Genomic DNA, 20,590 nt, shown 5'->3' with positions numbered 1-20,590 from the left:
ATTTCTCAGAACAAGAATAGACTGAGAGTTTCAGAAGAAAGTTCTTTGTTCTGGCCATTTTGAGCTTGTAATCGAACCCACAAATGCTGATGCTCCAGATACTCAACTAGTCTAAAGAAGGCCAGTTTTATTGCTTCTTAATTCAGGACACCAGATTTCAGCTGCGCTAATATAACTACAAAAGGGTTTTCTAATGATCAATTAGCCTTTTAAAATGATAAACTTGGATTAGCTAACACAACGTGCCATTTGAACACAGGAGTGATGGTTGCTGATAATGGGCTTCTGTACGCCTATGTAGATATTCCATAACAAATCTGCCGTTTCCAGCTACAATAGTAATTTACAAACATTAACAATGTCTACATTGTATTTCTGATCAATTTGATGTTATTTTAATGGACAAAAAATGTGCTTTCTTTTAAAAAAGGACATTTCTAAGTGACCCCAAACTCTGAACGGGTAGTGTATATATCAACAATTGGCGAGGGCACTAGGGTGAAAAACAGTCATGAAGATCGACCGCCTACTCAAATTCTGACCAGTAGATCACTACAGTGAAAATTGACTATGATGCCCTCTTGTGCTCAGCTCAGGTAGGGCACACGGCACCTAGATTTACAGATGCAGGATCTTAGGTTTGTATACCTAGCAAAGGTCTCCGAGACACGCATCATAACTTGAAAATTACTTAGCGTAGTGCGCGCATGACTTATGAGTCTTCTTGTGAAATGTGACTTCTTGAATGGAGTGGTTTATTACATTTTTATTTTTTCTTTACATCCTCTTCAAAGGCTAAGTGTTTCCAGTAAACATATACTCTTATTGAAGTCAAGTCAACCGGCATTTGACCAGAGCATATATGGCTTTATCTCTGCTATCAGAGGCTTACTGGATTGCCAGTGGGACGATTCTAGCATACGTATTGGTGTTCGCGCTCTCACTATGCGTCCCTGCACACGCGGTTTTATCAAAATGACTTATACTCATGGGGTGCCAGGAGAACTATCGGACATCCTCCGTCACTGTAAACACAGAACGGATCAAAGGGTAAGGAATTAAATAGTAATAGCGGTACTGATTTCGCAAAAACATATTTCTCTGCCGTTCTGGACCTACACATAGGCCGTGAAAAGTGTGATGTCCTACAAACCATTATAGTCTTACATTCAATTTCTCATCTAGACACCTCGATACAATCAAAAAATTCGATGTTCTTTGTACAATACTTCCTAGCTTTTGAGCCAGGTCCGTGTACCAGCGTGGGAGATCAAATAACGCCTACCAGGTAATCTACTCACCTCGCTCTCCGTAGCGACCACTTCGGGCACACACAATGTGTTGCTTGACCAGATAGTTAAGAGTAGCTTAGATCCTTCCACAGCTTCTTTGCTGATGCCCTCTAATATAATGGCTCGTCGAACGATGGAGAACCGACAGGACGACGAGAGTCCGGCCGATTCTACGCCCATCTCTCGGTAGAGGAAAGATAGAAAACATAAAGCCTTTCAAAGCCATACAATATAACGTCTCTAATGACACATCTCCTGCAAGTGTTCTCCCAATTACATTTAGTCAAAACTAGACTCTTAAATGGCAAGTAAAAACGAAATTGCAATGCCCTCGGTAACCAAAATAGATCTCGCATTGTCCGTGCTCAAAGATTATGGAGAACAGCTCGAAATCCCACAAATCGTAGCACGAGCGCGTGGTGACTCCGAGTGAGGCAATAGAGGAGAACAGTGACTTGTGCAGACGCTTACCTGATGACGAAACCCCTGCCAACTCCCCTTCCTCAGCGTTCTCTGAGTACTCCTCATCCAATTGCTCCAGGATGGTGATGGGTTAGGGTTCATGCTGACAGGAGGCCCTGCGAAGGAGCACATTGACACTTTATACCACTATTACACAAGTTAATGCATGCATACACAAAACAAGCGGATATATAGAAGAACTACATGCAATTAACCCTTCGCCAGATGTACTAGCGCGGTGTCTCATAGTTTATCAGAGATCTCTTGTTGAGACAAGATTCTTGCTTGCATTGTTCAACACTTCACAAATAAATTCTTGCAATGCTAATTCCATACATACAATACGCTAGAGAAAGAATTTGGTAAAGGGCAGATTATGTTAGGGGGCTGGTGGTGTGCCCACTACCACCACTCAAATCCTTATGAACTTCGACAGAGAAGCCTAATAAAGTCTCTGAGACAATCACGCCTGTTATCTCGCTTATTCTCTCTCTTCTCTCGAGACACAGGGGATGAGCAGGAGGCAACCATATGGGGGCCACCAAAAAAAGCCTGGGAGACTAGAAACTGGGCAAAACGCGTCACTTGTGCGATGCTCAAACTCAGCGATCCAGCTGAGGCCATTCAACAAAGCACGAGGTACACACTCGAGTAGTATACTCAGAGGAAACTAGATACCTGTCATGGTGCATGAGTCGGTAACATGGAGAACCTCAGATACGGCTGAATCTCTGAGCTCACTTTTGTCAGAGGACTCTGTATTGGTGAATTTTATATTTACCAAAAATAGCCCGCGATAGCTAAACTTACCATCGTACTTACTAGCCCTCACACCATGCATTTTAGCGCTTATTGTGACAGTAGTCTAGAAATTGTTATCAACCATATTCTATAATACCACAACAGAACAAGTACTTGGTCACAAGTCCGAGTTTTAGAACAAGGTCCTGTTTATGGGTCGAGCCTTGGCACCTGCACTGTGTGGCGGGCTCAGAGGAAGCAGACGCTGTGTGAGAACTAACCCCAATGATTTTGCTGACTTTCTTCCTCCACTCCTTCTAATCTATCCTCCTCTACTCTCCCTCTTCTGCAACCCGTCTCAGTTGTCTTGTCTCATGTTTTGGAGCTTTAGTTGAGGGGCCTCATATTTTGAAGGGTTGCGTAGCGTTGGAATTTCGTGTTCGCAACAAAGCGGCGCGACTGAAGGCTCCAAAAGGGGGTTTCCAGCAAATCATTGGTTGGTATGACTTCTCTCTCATACAGGCGTTGCTCTTTTGGCTTCATCGTGGATAAACGCCCACAGCGACAGGGCCAAACCCTCCTCATCAGAGACCTTTGTTCCTCCTTTATTTCTCAATAGTGTTCTCTGTCTTGCCTAGGTCAGAACTAGGTCTGATAAGAGCAATCTCACACATAGAAAACTGTCACATAGGGATCAAGAATCCGGAGGCTCGTTTAGCCACGCGGTGCTTTCTCGGCCAAGTGTACCATCCAGAGTCGGATTAATCATTTTCTACAACTGGTTCAATACTCCACTCTCTCCATTAATAAGCACACAATAAACTCCTCATGCTGATTCATTTGCTTTATATCCATACCCTATTGTCCTCCACCTTCATCCACAATGTTCTCTTTCTCTCTTTCCCTCCTTGCGTCTCTGGCAGGTGCCCGTTCCTGTTGATCTGGACCTGATTAGGCAATCGCCAATCGCTTTAGCCCAGTTCCAGTTCTGCCAAGGCATGTGTGCGCCTATAGTGCAACGCCTATATTTGGGCTGAAACATCATCCCCTGTGCCAAGGGAAGGACACAGATTCAGTGGATCTGCAGCTTAGGTCTGCGGGTTCCATTAAGGATGTATGCTACTGGGTAGTGAGAGACACCATTTCGACAGTCCCCTAATAACATTCTATCCTGCCCTTCTACATTCTCAATTATATTAATGCGCGTGTCTTCTCACAAGCTTCTTGTAGATGGATTACATATGTTAGCCGGTGTATTTGTGGGCCCCCCCAAAAGAACAATAGCCACAAACTGTCCAAGAAGAATCTGCCCTAGTAAAACCAACTATTAAAGGATATTGGGGATCGCTGGCAGCTGTAACACCAGGCCCATCTGTAAATAGCCCATCACATGTTCCTATCGAGCACATGAGTCTCTTCCCCTTGTTGATGTGCCCTATACTGTGTAGTGTAATCTGATTTAGCTACTCATTCCCCAGAGTCCCTCCCTGCCTTCCAAGCATATATATACCCTCATTCGTACTTCTATTTTCCTGCTCGTTAGCATTTTGGCGATAGCACCAAGTCATTTTCTAAATCGATACACTGGGACAGTTGCGCAAGGTGGTTCCCTTATCTCTACCATGCACATATATCACTCCTCTCGACAATCACTTTCTCTTATTGCCTTCATTAGTCAACCCACTCTGCTCTACTGTAACTTTGTGATTTCATCTGTTTTCTCCATAATCTGTTTACACATTGGATTATTTTGTTTAGTTGTTTTTGATAAATGTATGGAATTCAGAATGTGTCATTAACTTAATTTCTTCTTCCACCCCAGATAAGGGAACACCGTCTTGACGTTCATTTGCCCCAAAATCAGGCCAGTACCAGAAGCTGTGGTGAAGGACCTCTCAAGCACTTTTAATCTTTCAAGCAAACAACATTGTTGGTGTCATAAATTGTGGCGTTGGACAATTTGCTAAGTACTTTCCAGGTGACAGCAACACCTGGATTGGCGTATTTATTGCCTATTAGCTTCCTCTAAACTTACCATTTTGCTACTATTCTTTTTGATTTTACCCTCGTTTATTTACAGATTTTTTTTTTCTACCCTCGCGGGTATATATAGAACTGCGGATGACATACGTGGTGTGAATTGTACTGTGCTATAAAAGCCTTCGTTTGAATTTTACAGCAATCATTTTTATGTATAATAGAACTGAATTGAGAATGTTTTGTATGATCTATTTATTCGAGTCTGCGCAGGCACGCCAGGTCTTGTGAGCAGCATATTTTTTGGTGTTCTCTCTAATATTAACTGATAATTACCTTTGTGTTCAACTCATCGCTTACCCGGTGGGGGCCTCGCACCCTCTGGTGAGTGTCTCTCAGTGAGGAGGATGCCCAGATACTCTCTGAGGACACCGTGTTCCAACTGGATGAGCTATCTTACTGATTCTCGCGAGGGGTAGCGTTTAAATGAAGAGGACTATAACCAGACAATAAATAGTAATCCAACTACAAGTGTCAAATTAACCAAAATAGTTCTCGCGCACTGAGGTAACGTATCAGTATCGCATTCCACCTAATAATTAACATAGAAATATTGTGGTTGCTAATGTGAAACTATAATAAAAGCTACATTATGGAAATATACCCATTTATAGCAGACATCTTTTATATCCAATAGACCACTCTAGTACTCTGCCCATGCGCTGTTATGAGTGTCATCAGTGTGTGTTTGGATTGATCTGGGTTACTGGGTTGCCCTCCGTGGGAACCAACCCCTAAAGATACACTTGTTCCAATCTCAAGTATTAAGCCTGTCCGGTCTTCACCAACCTCGAGACACACACAGGTTGCTTGCGAGATCTCTTTATTGTCCATTTCACTTTTAATTGCTCTCGTATGTGTGTTTTGGCTTTAGATTTCTTTCGACGAAAAGATTATCATCAAGTATACATTCCAATGTGATACAGTAAATGGTGTGGATTATGAACATTGGGAATGAATACACATACAATCGGAGCATAAAATTTATAATTACACAGCCGAAATATGATATGCTCTATTGCCACAATGTCTCGATGCTTATGGGGCCAGTAGAAATATTAATGTTTGCACTTACTGTCTCCTTACTCAAACTATTCTTTTTTAGGCCGATATCCCACTAATTGATCAAAATCCAGAAAAGAGAGGCCGTTCAATTCTACAACCTCAGCCTAAAAGGAACCGATTCCCAAACCTCTACCATAACAACACCAGCAGTCCTACAGAGAGATTAACCTGGAGAAGTCCCCTAAGCAAGCTGGCCTTCTCCCAAGAGAAGACAGCTATTATGCAACCACTGCCACAAATATGAGGTGGAAACTGGGCTGCAATTCTTAACCTCCTGCCAAATGATATGAGCCATATTAGAGACGACATATTTCCCATCAGGTAAATATTCTTAACTCAGCAGTAATCTATTTTTATCCTAAACTAACATAACAAAGGCAACACTATTTCCATATGTATATCTAGCGTGAAATGTCCTTCCATATTTCTCATATGGATTACAAGCAAAATGTTTATATTCGCCGTTTTATATACAGCATATAACAGTATTTCATCCAAGTCTAATTGGGTTGGATATAAAAAAGTGTCTACAGTTATTTAGATTATCAACACGCAATTCAATTAACATTTACATTATTTATGTCATGGTTAGCAGCAATCGCACCTCATATCCAGAGAGACTTGCTTTTTACCTTTCCAATTTCCTGTCCTACACCATACTCATGCTGCTACATTGGACCCTTATTAGTGTGGATTTACCATACGTATTTGCCAATTGCAGTCAAAAAGGAAAGTGGTTATATCACTAGAGATCGTTTTCTGCATTTGATCAACAATATATATCCAACACAACTTTAATAGATTATATACTATACATCTCATCAGTGGTCTGAATTATACATTTGATCAGCATCACCAGGCTGTAGATACATTCGTATAATCTATTTTGCTAAGCATCAATAAGAACACGGTTTCGAAAAAACCCTCTGGACCTTAATAATCAACGAACTTATGTACTATGATATTTACTGCCCCAACTACTCATGCCAACTAATAACTTATAGGATCTCACGTGCAATAATTCTTGCTTGAGATATTGCTTTTCTTGCTAAGAAGCTATTGGTGTGCTCTCTTAGATACTGTTTTTGATAAAAACACTATTACAACACCCAAATTCACTATTAAGCCCTGTTACTATCCGAAATAAAGTGTTCCCGAAATAATATTTTTCAGTGACTTGTATGTGTTCATATTTGATTCTTTATGTTATGATGTTCCTGTCACGATAGGAAGAATGGTAGTGACAGAGAAGCATTGTTGCGTATGTCAAACGCAGCACTCTCATGAAATGTATTTTACCAATCTCAGAAATTTGAGAAAACAAAAAAATGACGCGATCACGGAATTTTCAGAAGTAAATGTCATCTAGCGTATAGATCATAATTCAATATTCATTAAGGCAATAATATAGTTATTACTACTTTACATAAGTATTTAGCTCTCAAGTCCACTAATCTCGGACAACCATAAGTCTTAATATCTTTTTACTATTACAGTTTGAAGTGGGCGAAGCATATGCGAAGTTTACACTCACACTCTATAGCCGATTAAGCCAAACTTCATTTAAACTCTCTTATATCATCTCACATAAATCTATTCTAAAACAGTCTTACACCTAGTAAAGATTCCTTGCCTTTAAGCCTTTCAAGGTCTCTCGAATATTTAAGAGAGAACGACATAAAATCAACCCACTTCTTACATATTTTAAGACTGTGGTAGAACAATATCAGTAAAAACCTAAATATGTAACAGTAGAAAATGATGTTATTTTCAGCTTTTATTTCTTTCACTCACTACTTTACTCAATAGCGATAAAGGTCTACGATAACGATTATAAACACTCACATCAAATAGTTACTACTCTTTGGTAGCATTGCCTTTTAAAATTGTTTTAGAACATCTGAGTGTAACAAACTTGATATCATTCGAGAGCGCCGTTTACGCACTTCCACAATGTAGCAATATCCCCACAATTAAAAAGTTGCGCGCTGACAATACATTATATGGCCCATCTCCTACTCCCTGACTGAGCACTAATTGAGTAATAAATGCTACTACACTGATGTAGCACGCGTTTCTGACTAACACTTAAGAAACCTACTTCGCTATCGCGCACATGAAGCTTTTCTTACGGTTATCGGCCCACACAATTTCTATGAGAGAACTCTCGATGACGTCTAGAGAGGCCTTTATGTCGATAAACATATGGACCACCTACATATCCGACACTACCATGAACATTATTCGTACACTATAAAAGCCCAGTGCGATTAAGTGCCACAGATCTATTGCGTGAAGTATTAAGCTGCGATAGTTCTTGTTCTGAGAAATGAAGACTATTCCATGTGAGAAATTGCCAAGAAACTGAAGATCTGGTACAACGCTATGTACTACTCCCTTCACAGAGCATCGCAAACTGGCTCTAACCAGAATAGAAAGAGGAGTGGGAGGCCCCGGTGCACAACTGAGCAAGAGGACAAGTACATTTGAGTGTCTAGTTTGAGAAACAGACGCCTCACAAGTCCTCAACTGGCAGCTTCATTAAAGAGTACCCGCAAAACACCAGTCTCAACTTCAACAGTGAAGAGGCGACTCTGGGATGCTGGCCTTCTAGGCAGAGGTCCTCTGTCCAGTGTCTGTGTTCTTTTGCCAATCTTAATCTTTTATTTTTATTGGCCAGTCTGAGAAATGGTTTTTCTTTGCAACTCTGCCTAGAAGGCCATGGACATTTCTAAGTGACCCCAAACTTTTGAACRGTGGTGTATGTTGAAGAGGGTGGGGCTCAAGCTTCATCCCTGTCTCACCCCACAGCCCTGTCGAAACAAATGTGTGTGTTCTTTTGCCAATTTTAACCACACACTTTTTGTTTGTGTGCATGGATTTTAGAATGTCTTCTTTTTTTCCCCCCAACACCGCTTTCCATCAATTTTTATAGCATACCCTCATTMCAAATTGAGTCAAARGTTTTTTTGAACTCAACTAAGCATGAGAAGACTTTTCCTTTGTTTTGGTTTGTTTGTCAATTAGGGTGTGCGGGGTGAATACGTGGTCTGTCATACGGTAATTTGGTAAAAAAGCCAATTTGACATTTGCTCAGTACATTGTTTTCACTGAGGATATGTACGAGTCTGCTGTTAATGATATAATGCAGAAGATTTCYCCAAGGTTGATGTTGACGCATATCCCACTCCACGGTAGTTATTGSGGTGATCAGTCCTTGGTTCCAAATATTGGGGAAGATGCCAGAGCTGAGGATGATGTTAAATAATTTAAGTATAGCCAATTGGAATTTGTGGTCTGTATATTTTATCATTTAATTTAGGATACCATCAACACCACAAGCCTTTTGAGGTGAGAGGGTTTGTATTTTGTCCTTTAGTTCATTCAATGTAATTGGAGACTCCAGTTGGTTCTGGGAGTCTTTAATTGTTGATTCTAAGATTTGTATTTGGTCATGTATATATCTCAATTTTGGATAAATAACTCTTCTTGTTGTTGTTTGTTTAGTGTGTTCCAATTTTCCCAGAAGCGGTTAGATTCGATGGATTCTTCAATTACATTGAGAGGATTTCTGACGTGCTGTTCCTTCTTTTTCCGTAATGTTTTTCTGTATTGTTTTAGTGATTCTCCATAGTGAAGGTGTAGGCTCAGGTTTTCTGGGTCTCTATGTTTTTGGTTGGATAGGTTTCTCAATTTCTTTCTTAGGTTTTTGCATTCTTCATCAAACCATTTGTCATTGTTGTTCATTTTCTTAGGTTGGCTGCCTGCAATTTTATTGCTGTGATCTGATAGGGGTGTCATTGGGCTGACTGTAAACACTCTGAGAGACTCTGGGTTGAGGTCAGTGATAAAGTAGTCTACAGTACTACTGCCAAGAGATGAGCTACAAATGTATCTACCGTAGGAGTCCCCTCGAAGCCTGCCATTGACTAGGTGCTGTACAAACCCAGCGTGCGACAGAGCTGCGGGAGTTGTGACCCATTTCTGTTGGTTATGTTGTCGTAGTTGTGCCTAGGGGGGCATATATGGGGGAGGGAATACTGTCACCTCCAGGTAGGTGTTTGTCCCCCTGTGTACTGAGGCGGTGTCCTTTCTCTCTCTCTCTCTCTCTCTCTCTCTCTCTCTCTCTCTCTCTCTCTCTCTCTCTCTCTCTCTCTCTCTCTCCCCTATATATATTTCCTCTCCCATCTCCCCCATTTCTGTCTCATCCCCCTCTATCTACCCACTCCCTCTTTCTGCATTAACCCTCAATCTATCTACCCTCCCCATTACCCCTCGCCTCCCTCACAGCTGAATGATGGGCGCTTCACGGTGACCCAGCTGGTGGGCATACTGCGTGGCATCGCGGCGGGCATGAAGTACCTCTCGGACATGAACTACGTTCACCGGGACCTGGCTGCCCGCAACATCCTGGTTAATACCAACCTGGTGTGTAAGGTGTCCGACTTCGGCCTGTCCCGTTTCCTAGACGACTCATCAGCCGATCCCACTTACACTAGCTCTCTGGTGAGTGACCTGGATGGAGAGTGGGGTTGTGGGTATGGGTGACCTGGATGGAGAGGGTGGTTGTGGGTATGAGTGACCTGGATGGAGAGGGGGATTGTGGGAATGAGTGACCTGGATGGAGAGGGTGGTCTGGATGGAGAGGGTGGTTGTGGGTATGAGTGACCTGGATGGAGAGGGTGGTTGTGGGTATGAGTGAACTGAATGGAGAGGGTGGTCTGGGTATGAGTGACCTGGATGGAGAGGGTGGTTGTGGGTATGAGTGACCTGGATGGAGAGGGTGGTTGTGGGTATGAGTGACCTGGATTGAGAGGGGGGTTGTAAGTATGGATCTTGTTAGCTTGGTCTGTGTTTAATCGGTCTTTCTATTTTTGTCTTTGTGTGTTTATCTGTGAGATTGCTTGTTTGTTTGCTTTCTTTGTTTGTTTGCAATTTTGTGTGTGTGTGTGAGTGTGCTCACTCATTTGTGTCTTTGTGTCTCTCTGCATTCTGTGATCATGTTTGTGAGACTTTGGTTACCTGTGTGTGTGTCTCTGCGTGTGTGTGTGTGTCTCTACGTGTGTGTGTGTGTATTTCTTGCGTATGTGTGTTTCTGCGTGTGTTTGTGTGTCTCTGCGTGTATCTCTGCATGTGTGTGTATTTCTGCGTGTGTGTGTCTCTGCGTATGTGTGTGTGTGTGTGTCTGCCTGCGTGTGTCTGTATGTGTCTACCTTCCTCTCTCTGTGTGAGTGTTTATAATGGATCCATCGCCCAGCATGCTCCACTGTATCAACCCCGCCTCCCCCTGTGTCTCTACAGGGAGGGAAGATTCCCATCCGCTGGACCGCCCCTGAGGCCATTGCCTTCAGGAAATTCACCTCGGCCAGTGACGTCTGGAGCTACGGCATCGTCATGTGGGAGGTGGTGTCCTACGGAGAGAGACCCTACTGGGACATGGGCAACCAGGATGTGAGTTAGTTAGTTCCTAGCTCCCGTTGCGTCTGATAGGCTCATACTACCAGAAGAAGTGTTTCAATATCTACTGTAGCAGACTAGAACACACTAGCAGGCGACCTGGATGTCAGTTAGTTAGTTCCTAGCTCCCGTTGCGTCTGACAGATCAACACAGAGTGTGGAATATGGTTCCAATACCCATACTACTTATTTATTTATTCAGGGTATTTATTTGATAGGGACAGTGCACATTAATCATTGAATTAAACATTTCAGTTTCAACATCAATGTAAAAGTCCCCGTTTAGCAACAAAGCAAATTTCCATCCATGTTCCCTGAATGAATTACTTAGAATGAAATAATTTATTGGGCATGAATTTAAAGTAGTATGCTAGTATGGATGTAGGAATRGAGCCACTGTTTTATTTCAGATTCATAGTCTTGAAGGGATAGTTTACACTGAGGTACATTGCAGCTGCACTTTTAGTTTGAGCTTGACAGTTATGCTTGAGAGTTTTTATCTTCACCGTGCAGGTGGTTAGTGCAGCTGTGTTGACGTTTTTTACTTTGTCTCCTGCTACCCACGTCTCCACCTGTATCTTCAATCCACAGATATTTACCACGGCAGAGTAGTTAACTACCACACACACACACTCATACGCACGAGCTCACACACACCATCGCRCACACACACCCACTCTCTATCCCCAAAACACATCTTACCATCTCACTGGGCTTCTACCTTATTAATGAATAGAGCGCAATTATGCTCATCCAAACGTGGCATCCAACATGTTGTATCACTACAGTAGCCAGTTTCAAAAGAATCATTACATTTGTGAGCAGCGAAAAATAGGAATATGAATAGTATAGATGTTGTATGATCCCAAAGGCAAATTTGCATTGCAGCAAGAAGTAACCAAAATACATACCGACAGCATATGGATATAAATAGCTTTGTAGAGAATACAAACACGTCATGACAAATAAATGAGGAAACGGGGAGTGCAAGTTGTGCAGTGCAGTAGAGATATTCTTCATCTTTTACAAAGGCCCATTTGCTTTGTAGCAAGTAGTCAAATACATGTGAAGTTTATAGAAAGTAGAACAGAAAATAACATGTTGTTACAACAGTAATCAACTGTAATCAACTGTAATCAACTGTAATCAACAGTAATCAACAGTAATCACATGTAATCAAAAGTAATCAACTGAATTAACTGACTCTTACTTTCTTTTTTGTTCTTCCTCGTGAATTAGAATTTCAAAACACTTTTTAAATTGACAGGAATTGAGAATGGAATTGATCCCTAAACCTATTCTATCATATCATATGGTATTGTATCCTGTGGTATCATAACGTATCATATTGTATTGTACCACATTGTATACTATCACATTGTATCGCATAGTATCATATCGTATTAACCCTTTCCTTAGGTGATGACTGCGGTGGAACAGGACTACCGTCTGCCCCCACCTATGGACTGCCCCATGGTGCTGCACCAGCTCATGTTGGAGTGCTGGGTGAAGGAGAGGAACCTGAGGCCCAAATTCTGCCAGATCGTCAGCACCCTGGACAAGCTGCTCCGCAATGCCGCCACACTCAAAGTGGTCACCAGCACATACTCAGGGTGAGTGGAAGAGACTGGAGAGGAATTATTTCTTTATTTCTTTATCATGTATTTATTTCTTTATTATTATATATTTTTTAAATAATWATTATTAAACTCAGCAAAAAAAGAAACATCCCTTTTTCAGGACCCTGTCTTTCAAAGATAATTTGTAAAAATCCAAATAACTTCACAGATCTTCATTGAAAAGTGTTTAAACACGGTCTCCCATGCTTATTCAATGAACCATAAACAATTAATGAACATGGACCTGTGCAACGGTCGTTAAGACACTAACAGCTTACAGACGGTAGGCAATGAAGGTCACAGTTATGAAAACTTAGGACACTAAAGAGGCCTTTCTACTGACTCTGAAAAACACCAAAAGAAAGATGCCATGGGGCCCTGCTCATCTGCGTGAACATGCCTTAGGCATGTTGCAAGGAGGCATGAGGCCTGCASATGTGGCCAGGGCAATAAATTGCAATGTCCATACTGTGAGACGCCTAAGATAGCGCTACAGGGAGACAGGACAAACAGCTGATCGTGCTCGCAGTGGCAGACCACGTGTAACAACACCTGCACAGGATCGGTACATTCGAACATYACACCTGTGGTACAGGTACAAGATGGCAACAACAACTGCCCGAGTTACACCAGGAACGCACAGTCCCTCCACCAGTGCTCAGACTGTCCGCAATAGGCTGAAAGAGGCTGGACTGAGGGCTTGTAGGCCTGTTGTAAGGCAGGTCCTCACCAGACATCACCGGCAACAATGTTGCCTATGGGCACAAACCCACTGTTGCTGGACCAGACATGACTGGGTCGCGGTTTTGTCTCACCAGGGGTGATGGTCGGATTCGCCTTTATCGTCGAAGAAATGAGCGTTACACTGAGGCCTGTACTCTGGAGCGGGATCAATTTGGAGGTGGAATGTCCATCATGGTCTGGGGCGGTGTGTCACATTATCATCGGACTGAGCTTGTTGTCAATGCAGGCAAACTCAACGCTGTGCGTTACAGGGAAGACATCCTCCTCCCTYATGTGGTATCTTTCCTGCAGGCTCATCCTGACATGACCCTCCAGCATGACAATGCCACCAGCCATACTGCTTGTTCTGTGCGTGTTTTCCTGCAAGACAGGAATGTCAGTATTCTGCCATGGCCAGCGAAGTGCCCGGTTCTCAATCCCATTGAGCACGTCTGGGACCTGTTGGATCGGAGGGTGAGGGCTAGGGCCATTCCCCCCAGAAATGTCTGGGAACTTGCAGGTGCCTTGGTGGAAGAGTGGGGTAACATCTCACAGCAAGAACTGGCAAATCTGGTGCAGTCCATGAGGAGAAGATACACTGCAGTACTTAATGCAGCTGGTGGCCACACCAGATACTGACTGTTACTTTTGATTTTGACCCCCCCTTTGTTCAGGGACAAATTATTCAATTTCTGTTAGTCATATGTTTGTGGAACTTGTTCAGTTTATGGCTCAGTTGTTGAATCTTGTTATGTTCATACAAATATTTACACATGTTAAGTTTGATGAAAATAAACGCAGTTGATAGTGAGAGGACTTTTATTTTTTTGCTGAGTTTATATAAATTTTGTTATTCATATTTTTTATATATATTTATATATATATGTATTTTTATATGCACAACAAGACCGGTGTAAAGAAAAAGTTAAATAGTTTCTAAACAACAGTTTCTAAATAAGCCGAGAAACCTACAGATTTGCACAAAAACCTCTCCCATGATAATGAACAGAAATTCAAAGTATACTGTCAATAGTAATAATTATCGAAACACCAACCTACACATTTAGTGGTTTTTACAGATATGGTCATATTTTGCTGTTGTTGCTGGTTTGATTTGTTGTTTTGGCGTGCGATCAACGATATCAACAGCAGCGTGTTGGGCCTAAACTGATGTATAGGGCATGAAGCTCTGGTTCAGCTCTTTGTACCCCACCAAACAAAACCACAAAATTATCATATTCCACTTATCAGTTTCTCGCTTGAGCCTCAATGTCTTCCAGTTTCACTGTTGCAGCATTACCCCAAGAGTGATTCCTATTGCCAGGAGCGGGCCTCTGTGAAGCTAATTGCGTGTGGAAATGTAATATCTGACCTATGTTTAATTCCCCGTGCTCTTGGCTGCCTCCTGAATGTAGGTAATAGGACAGAGAAAGAGATGGCGCAGACAGAGCCAGTGCTGCTGATATAGAAACAGACTAACCGAGAATGCTGAGGTGATGGGGGTGTAGAAACAGACTAACAGAGAGCTGGGTGATGGGGGATGTAAACAGACTAACAGAGAGCTGAGATGATGGGGGATGTAGAAACAGACTAACAGAGAGCTGAGGTGATGGGGGATCGTAGAAACAGACTAACAGAGAGCTGAGGTGATGGGGATGTTAGAAACAGACTAATGGAGCTGAGGTGATGGGGATAGTGAAACAGACTAACAGAGAGCTGAGAGTGATGGGGATGTAGAAACAGACTAACAGAGAGCTGAGATGATGGGGGATGTAGAAACAGACTAACAGAGAGCTGAGATGATGGGGATGTAGAAACAGGCAACAGAGAGCTGAGGTGATGGGGGATGTAGAAACAAACTATGGAGGATGTAGAAACAGACTAACAGAGAGCTGAGGTGATGGGGGATGTAGAAACAGCAAACAGAGAGCTGAGGTGATGGGGATGTAGAACAAACTAATGGAGATGTAGAAACAGACTAATGGAGTAATGAGATGAGTGGGGGATGTAGAAACAGCTAACAGAGAGCTGAGGTGATGGGGATGTAGAACAGACAAACAGAGAGCTGAGGTGATGGGGATGTAGAACAGACTAACAGAGAGCTGAGGTGATGGGGGATGTAGAACAGACAAACAGAGAGCTGGGGTGATGGGGATGTAGAAACAGACAAACAGAGAGCTGAGGTGATGGGGGATGTAGAAACAAACTAATGGAGGATGTAGAAAAGACTATGGAGATATAGATGATGGGGGATGTAGAAACAGACTAACAGAGAGCTGAGGTGATGGGGTGTAGAAACAGACAAACAGAGATCTGAGATGATGGGGATGTAGAAACAGAAACAGAGAGCTGAGGTGATGGGGGATGTAGAAACAGAAAAACAGAGAGCTGGGTGATGGGGGATGTAGAACAGACAAACAGAGAGCTGAGGTGATGGAGTGTGGGTAATAAGACAGTTGAGGAGAAGCTAAAAGAGGATGTATTTAATTAGGTTGCTAAGGAGGCCAAGCCCATTGCTGTGATGGCCAAATGGGGAAGTTTTGTGTGTATGTAGGTGTGTGTCTTGCGTGTGTTATACTACGTGTCATTGTTATGCCGATGACATGCCGATGATTAATTTATGGACTCATCTGTGAGTGAGTGAGTGGAGTGCGACGAGTGAGTGAGTGCGATGAGTGGTGAGTGCGAGAGTGAGTGAGTGCGAGAGTGGTGAGTGCGAGAGTGAGTGGAGTGCGAGAGTGAGTGGAGTGCGAGAGTGAGTGAGTGCGAGAGTGAGTCGAGTGCGAGAGTGAGTGAGTGGGCGAGAGTGAGTGAGTGAGTGAGTGATGAGTGAGTGAGTGAGTGAGTGAGTGAGTGATGAGTGAGTGAGCGAGTGAGTGAGCGAGCGAGCTGAGGGAGAGTGGTAAGTGAGGGGAGCGAGTGAGCGAGCGAGTGGGTGAGTGAGAGAGCGAGTGGGTGAGTGAGCGAGCGAGTGGGTGAGCGAGTGAGCGAGTGAGTGCGAGAGTGAGCGAGTGAGTGCGAGAGTGAGTGAGTGCGAGAGAGAGAGTGCGAGAGTGAGTGAGTGAGTGAGTGTGCGATAGAGAGAGATTGCGAGAGTGAGTGAGTGATTGCGAGAGTGAGTGAATGAGTGAGTGAGTGCGAGAGTGAGTGAGTGAGTGGAGAGAGAGAGTGACTTAGTATCTTTAGAATGGAGATGACGGAGGTACTAGTTTTTATTACAACCCCAACATGATTCATTTATTCTGCTCTGAGGTTAAATTGGATTTTGTAAGTGGTGCAACTGGCTTCTAGGTTGTCTTTTCCATGATCGGTATCAACACATATTTGATGGATTCTCACTGTCTGCTGTGCTGTGTGCTGTCTCCCATCAATGTTGTTGACAGCGTAATACTATACCACCTAACACAGCAGCGTTCTTCAGTCCTGTTCCTGGTTAAATAAAGTTTCAAATAGATAAGTGTAGCACTAACACACCTAATTGAACAAACCAAGGGCTTGGTGATTAGTTAATAAGTTTAACATTTTGTGCTAGCACTGAGCTGGAACAAAACCCTGCACACCCTATGGCTCTCTGCTCCAGAACAAGGAATCTAATAACACTGGTGTAACAGTTTGTACTCTTGAAAAAAAAAACACGTGACTGACCTATTGCCTCTGTTGACAGGGATCTGATGCGGATCGGGGGGACGTTGCCTGGCCACCACATGAAGAGCCTGGACAGCAGTCAGAATGACATCGTTCGACAACAGATGAGCGCAACTCTCCCCATAAGGGTCTGAGGTTTGGATCTGGACCAACAGAACAACAAACCAACAAATCAGCAGAGGAAACTGGACCCACTAGAAACTACCTAGGAGCTCTACTTGCAGAACCCAATGAATGAAGGAATGGATGACCCATTCCTAGACAAAACAAAAGTGGTCTGCTGTACCTAGACAAAACTAACATGGAAAAGGACATCTTGACTTTGGACAGCTTCAGTGGAGCTCTGTTGAGAATAGACTCTTGAGCAGCTTGTGGAGAACTTGTTTATTGGTGTGTGCTCGTACTCAGTATTGACATTTGTGATTTCGAGAACCGTCCATTGACAGAAAGCCAAACTCCCCCTCAGGTTATGTTTGCATGTCTGCATGTGTTTTCTGCTGCCTGGGAAGTGTCCTTTTGCCAAAGTGATTCCCATGTCTTCCCTGCCTTTATATTGACTTTGACCACGGATGGGAACGGATATGGATACTATGTACTGGAAAGATACAGGCGCAATGATGATACAAAAGGGTTTGTTCAAATGATGAGTCTTTGAGGATGGATTCTATGGATTCTGAAGGAACGCGGACACCTCAAAAGATTGTATCCTAATGCCCTTGGTCAGAGAACTTGATTGTGGACTTCTATAAGAATTGCTGTTTTTTTATTATCTTGTTTTGTCCACTTTCTTTAATTGTGGTCTTTCATGTCAGTGGAAGGTTTTGATCTCATGCTACTGTATGTGTCTTTGCGTGTCCCATTCACCATCCCTGTATAAAGAGGCTGACTGAGTAGGACGTATTTGACTGTAACACAGTACAGGACACACCATCATGTGCATGCCAAATTGGAACTGTTGTGGATGAATGTCATGTGAACAAGAGACAATGGTTTCGCATAACTACTACTCTATTTTCTTACTCTTATTTTATTCAACTATGTCTTGTTTTGGATGCTAAGTTATTACTTATAGTTGAAAATAGTATTGCGTTTTCTACAGTAATTGAGGGATATCTTTTTYTWTTTTTTATTCTTTCACACATTAACGTAATACACTAGACAGTGAATTTAATGATTAAACAAGAATCAAATATTTTGCGTCAGCTGTGGCTCGTAGGAAAGGGTTAATGATGAACCCTAGCTACTATTAGTCACCATTGCTTGCCCACATTGTCAGCCTGTCAGTACAGTTGTCAATTYCATTATACTGGACACGCTACTGATATCTTAGCCTGGGGCTCCAGTCCGTTTGTGCTTTAACCAAATCCTCTCTGTGTTTTTCCATTGTCATGCCGAACATGTTTGGCCTGACACCGATAGTCAGGGAAGTTGGCTAAAGCACATAGAATATGGTACCAGGCTAACTGATATGTTGATGTGTCGGATGTTTTCTTAAGTAAAATGTGTCAAGGATCCCTTGCAAATGAAATATGTTGCCATTAAGATGATAACTATGTGACCTCAATATCAACCTGACCCACAAAAAGTTTGAATTATTCAGTGAATTACTCTTGACATGTTTTTTTTTTTTAAGTACACCAGCTGTCAGCATCTGCCGTGTTATATGATCTCCCCATCCCTACTAAATCCGCTCAGAGTTCATCTTCATTTGACCCCTCTGACCTCCGTGTGAACCCTGGTTTGTATGTTTGTTTGTTGTTGGCAACATCAAAAGAAAAATGACAGTTAAGGGGCCATGTACCAGGATAAAAAAAATCTATGTGAAATAAGAAAAACAAGGAAATGTATGTCCGTCAGGGCAGACTTCTTTCTGTAAGACTAAGGTGTATGGAATTGTAAAAAAAAAAAGTTAAAAAAAGAAAGAAACTAGAACAAAATACGCATTTCTCTCTTAGTATTTTTTCGATAATCATATGCAAATCAATTATTAAAGTGATCTATGGTATTCTCTTTTATTTCTCTGCGGGTCCAGCACAAAGTAATTCCAGGTCTTCTCTTCTTCCAGTCATAGGACGAACATAGGGAATAGCAAGTATGTTTTTCTTTTAGAATATCATATTAGTTATGAAACTCATTCACTTTTAAGCTTAATCAAAGACCAGTCCACACAGCTCATTAATTAGTGAGAAAGCAGGACTATAGATTCGTCCTCCGTCATGGGAGACGCTTCAAGGAAGCGAGATAACCTGACATCAATCCAACACTGGTAGTGGATCTATGTGCATTTTTTGGCAACCTGTACACAACCTGTACACAACCTGTACACAACCTGTACACAACCTGTACACAACCTAGCCGTGGACACTTTACTGATGTTCTGTTTTTATTGACTGTGTTAAAACACCGACCCTCGTGGATGGCCTGGAAGGCTAATGCAGATCTTTTTTATTTTTTGGGGGGACCCGATGCTGAGCAAGCAGGCGTATGATAATCTCCCTGAGGAGAGATCGGTGGTGACATGTCCGTTCTCCTCCGAATTTGTCCTTGAGAAGATAGACGTACTGCCACCAACACCATATAGTGTCCCAGTTGAAGAAGAACGTGGGGATAGGTCATTGAGATGTATGGTTAGATCTGGCATGATTTCCTTCTTGTGTATAATAGAGTATATCTGGGCTATAATGGGTCTTGTTATAGATATTCTTCTTGTACTGTAGTCCTCAGTACCGGTTGTTTAGGAACATACAGCACTAGACGTAGATGGGAGAAAACCTATTAATATAGATACTGAAKCTGCCATCTTGGCCAGGTCTCCCTTGGAGAAGAGTCTATTTATGTCAATGGGTCAAATAAAGGTTGGGTTAAAGAATGAAGAATAGTATTGTAGGTTTTTGCTGTGTAGAGCTTTGAGTATACAGCACTTCAGTGCATTAGGTCTTGCAGACGAGGGCCTTGACTAACTAATGCCTTCAGCCAGAGTGTATGCTCGATATTGACTGAGTGTAGCGCCGTTGACCCGTGGTGTCAGGAGTGGGGTTTCGCATTCTATTTTTCTACAATGAAATCAATGTTGATCCAACACAATATCTCTCAGGACCACCAAGGACCACCACAGACTAGAAGCTAGAAATCTTCAATCTTCCATCACTTAATCTCAATAAAACTGTTTCGGAATCAAATTTTTTTTATCCTTCAATTTAATGCTAGACGACAGCAAGCTTCTCGGGAAAGGATGTGACACCATCTCCATATTACAGCCTATTAGGTAATGACAAATCAACTGAGACGGTTCATCTGTAGATTTTAATGAGCGTGCTTGATGGAGTAAGAACGGAGGACGCGGCGCGTAGATGGCAGGCAATTTCCTGCTTGCTTGTCGTATGCTCTTTGATGGCCAGACACTCGTGCAGTAGAACGTCAAATCTCCAGAGTGAGCCATGTGATTACTGGGAGATTAACAACAGACAAGCTCTTGTACGTACCACTGTGTGTACATGAGAGTGTGTGTGGGGAAGGATAATCATCCACCCACACACACACATGCCAGCA

General features: G+C 42.5%; 1 protein-coding gene across 1 annotated transcript in view; it reads left to right on the top strand.

Annotated features, from left to right (window-relative positions):
- LOC111979078 (ephrin type-B receptor 3-like) overlaps positions 1–19,046 on the top strand; it is a 66,378-nt gene extending 47,332 nt beyond the window's left edge. The window contains exons 11-14 of the mRNA XM_070449040.1: positions 9,679–10,103; positions 10,899–11,048; positions 12,474–12,667; positions 17,061–19,046. Coding sequence (XP_070305141.1) covers positions 9,679–10,103; positions 10,899–11,048; positions 12,474–12,667; positions 17,061–17,175 — 884 coding nt within the window. The 3' untranslated portion in view covers positions 17,176–19,046. The remainder of the gene's footprint in view (positions 1–9,678; positions 10,104–10,898; positions 11,049–12,473; positions 12,668–17,060) is intronic.
- Positions 19,047–20,590: the final 1,544 nt, after the last annotated feature.

Source organism: Salvelinus sp. IW2-2015, linkage group LG19 (genome assembly GCF_002910315.2).
Source record: "Salvelinus sp. IW2-2015 linkage group LG19, ASM291031v2, whole genome shotgun sequence".
NCBI classification, from domain to species: Eukaryota; Metazoa; Chordata; class Actinopteri; order Salmoniformes; family Salmonidae; genus Salvelinus; species Salvelinus sp. IW2-2015.
Note: the sequence above shows the minus strand (reverse complement) of the source record. Positions and strands in the feature narration are given on the sequence as shown.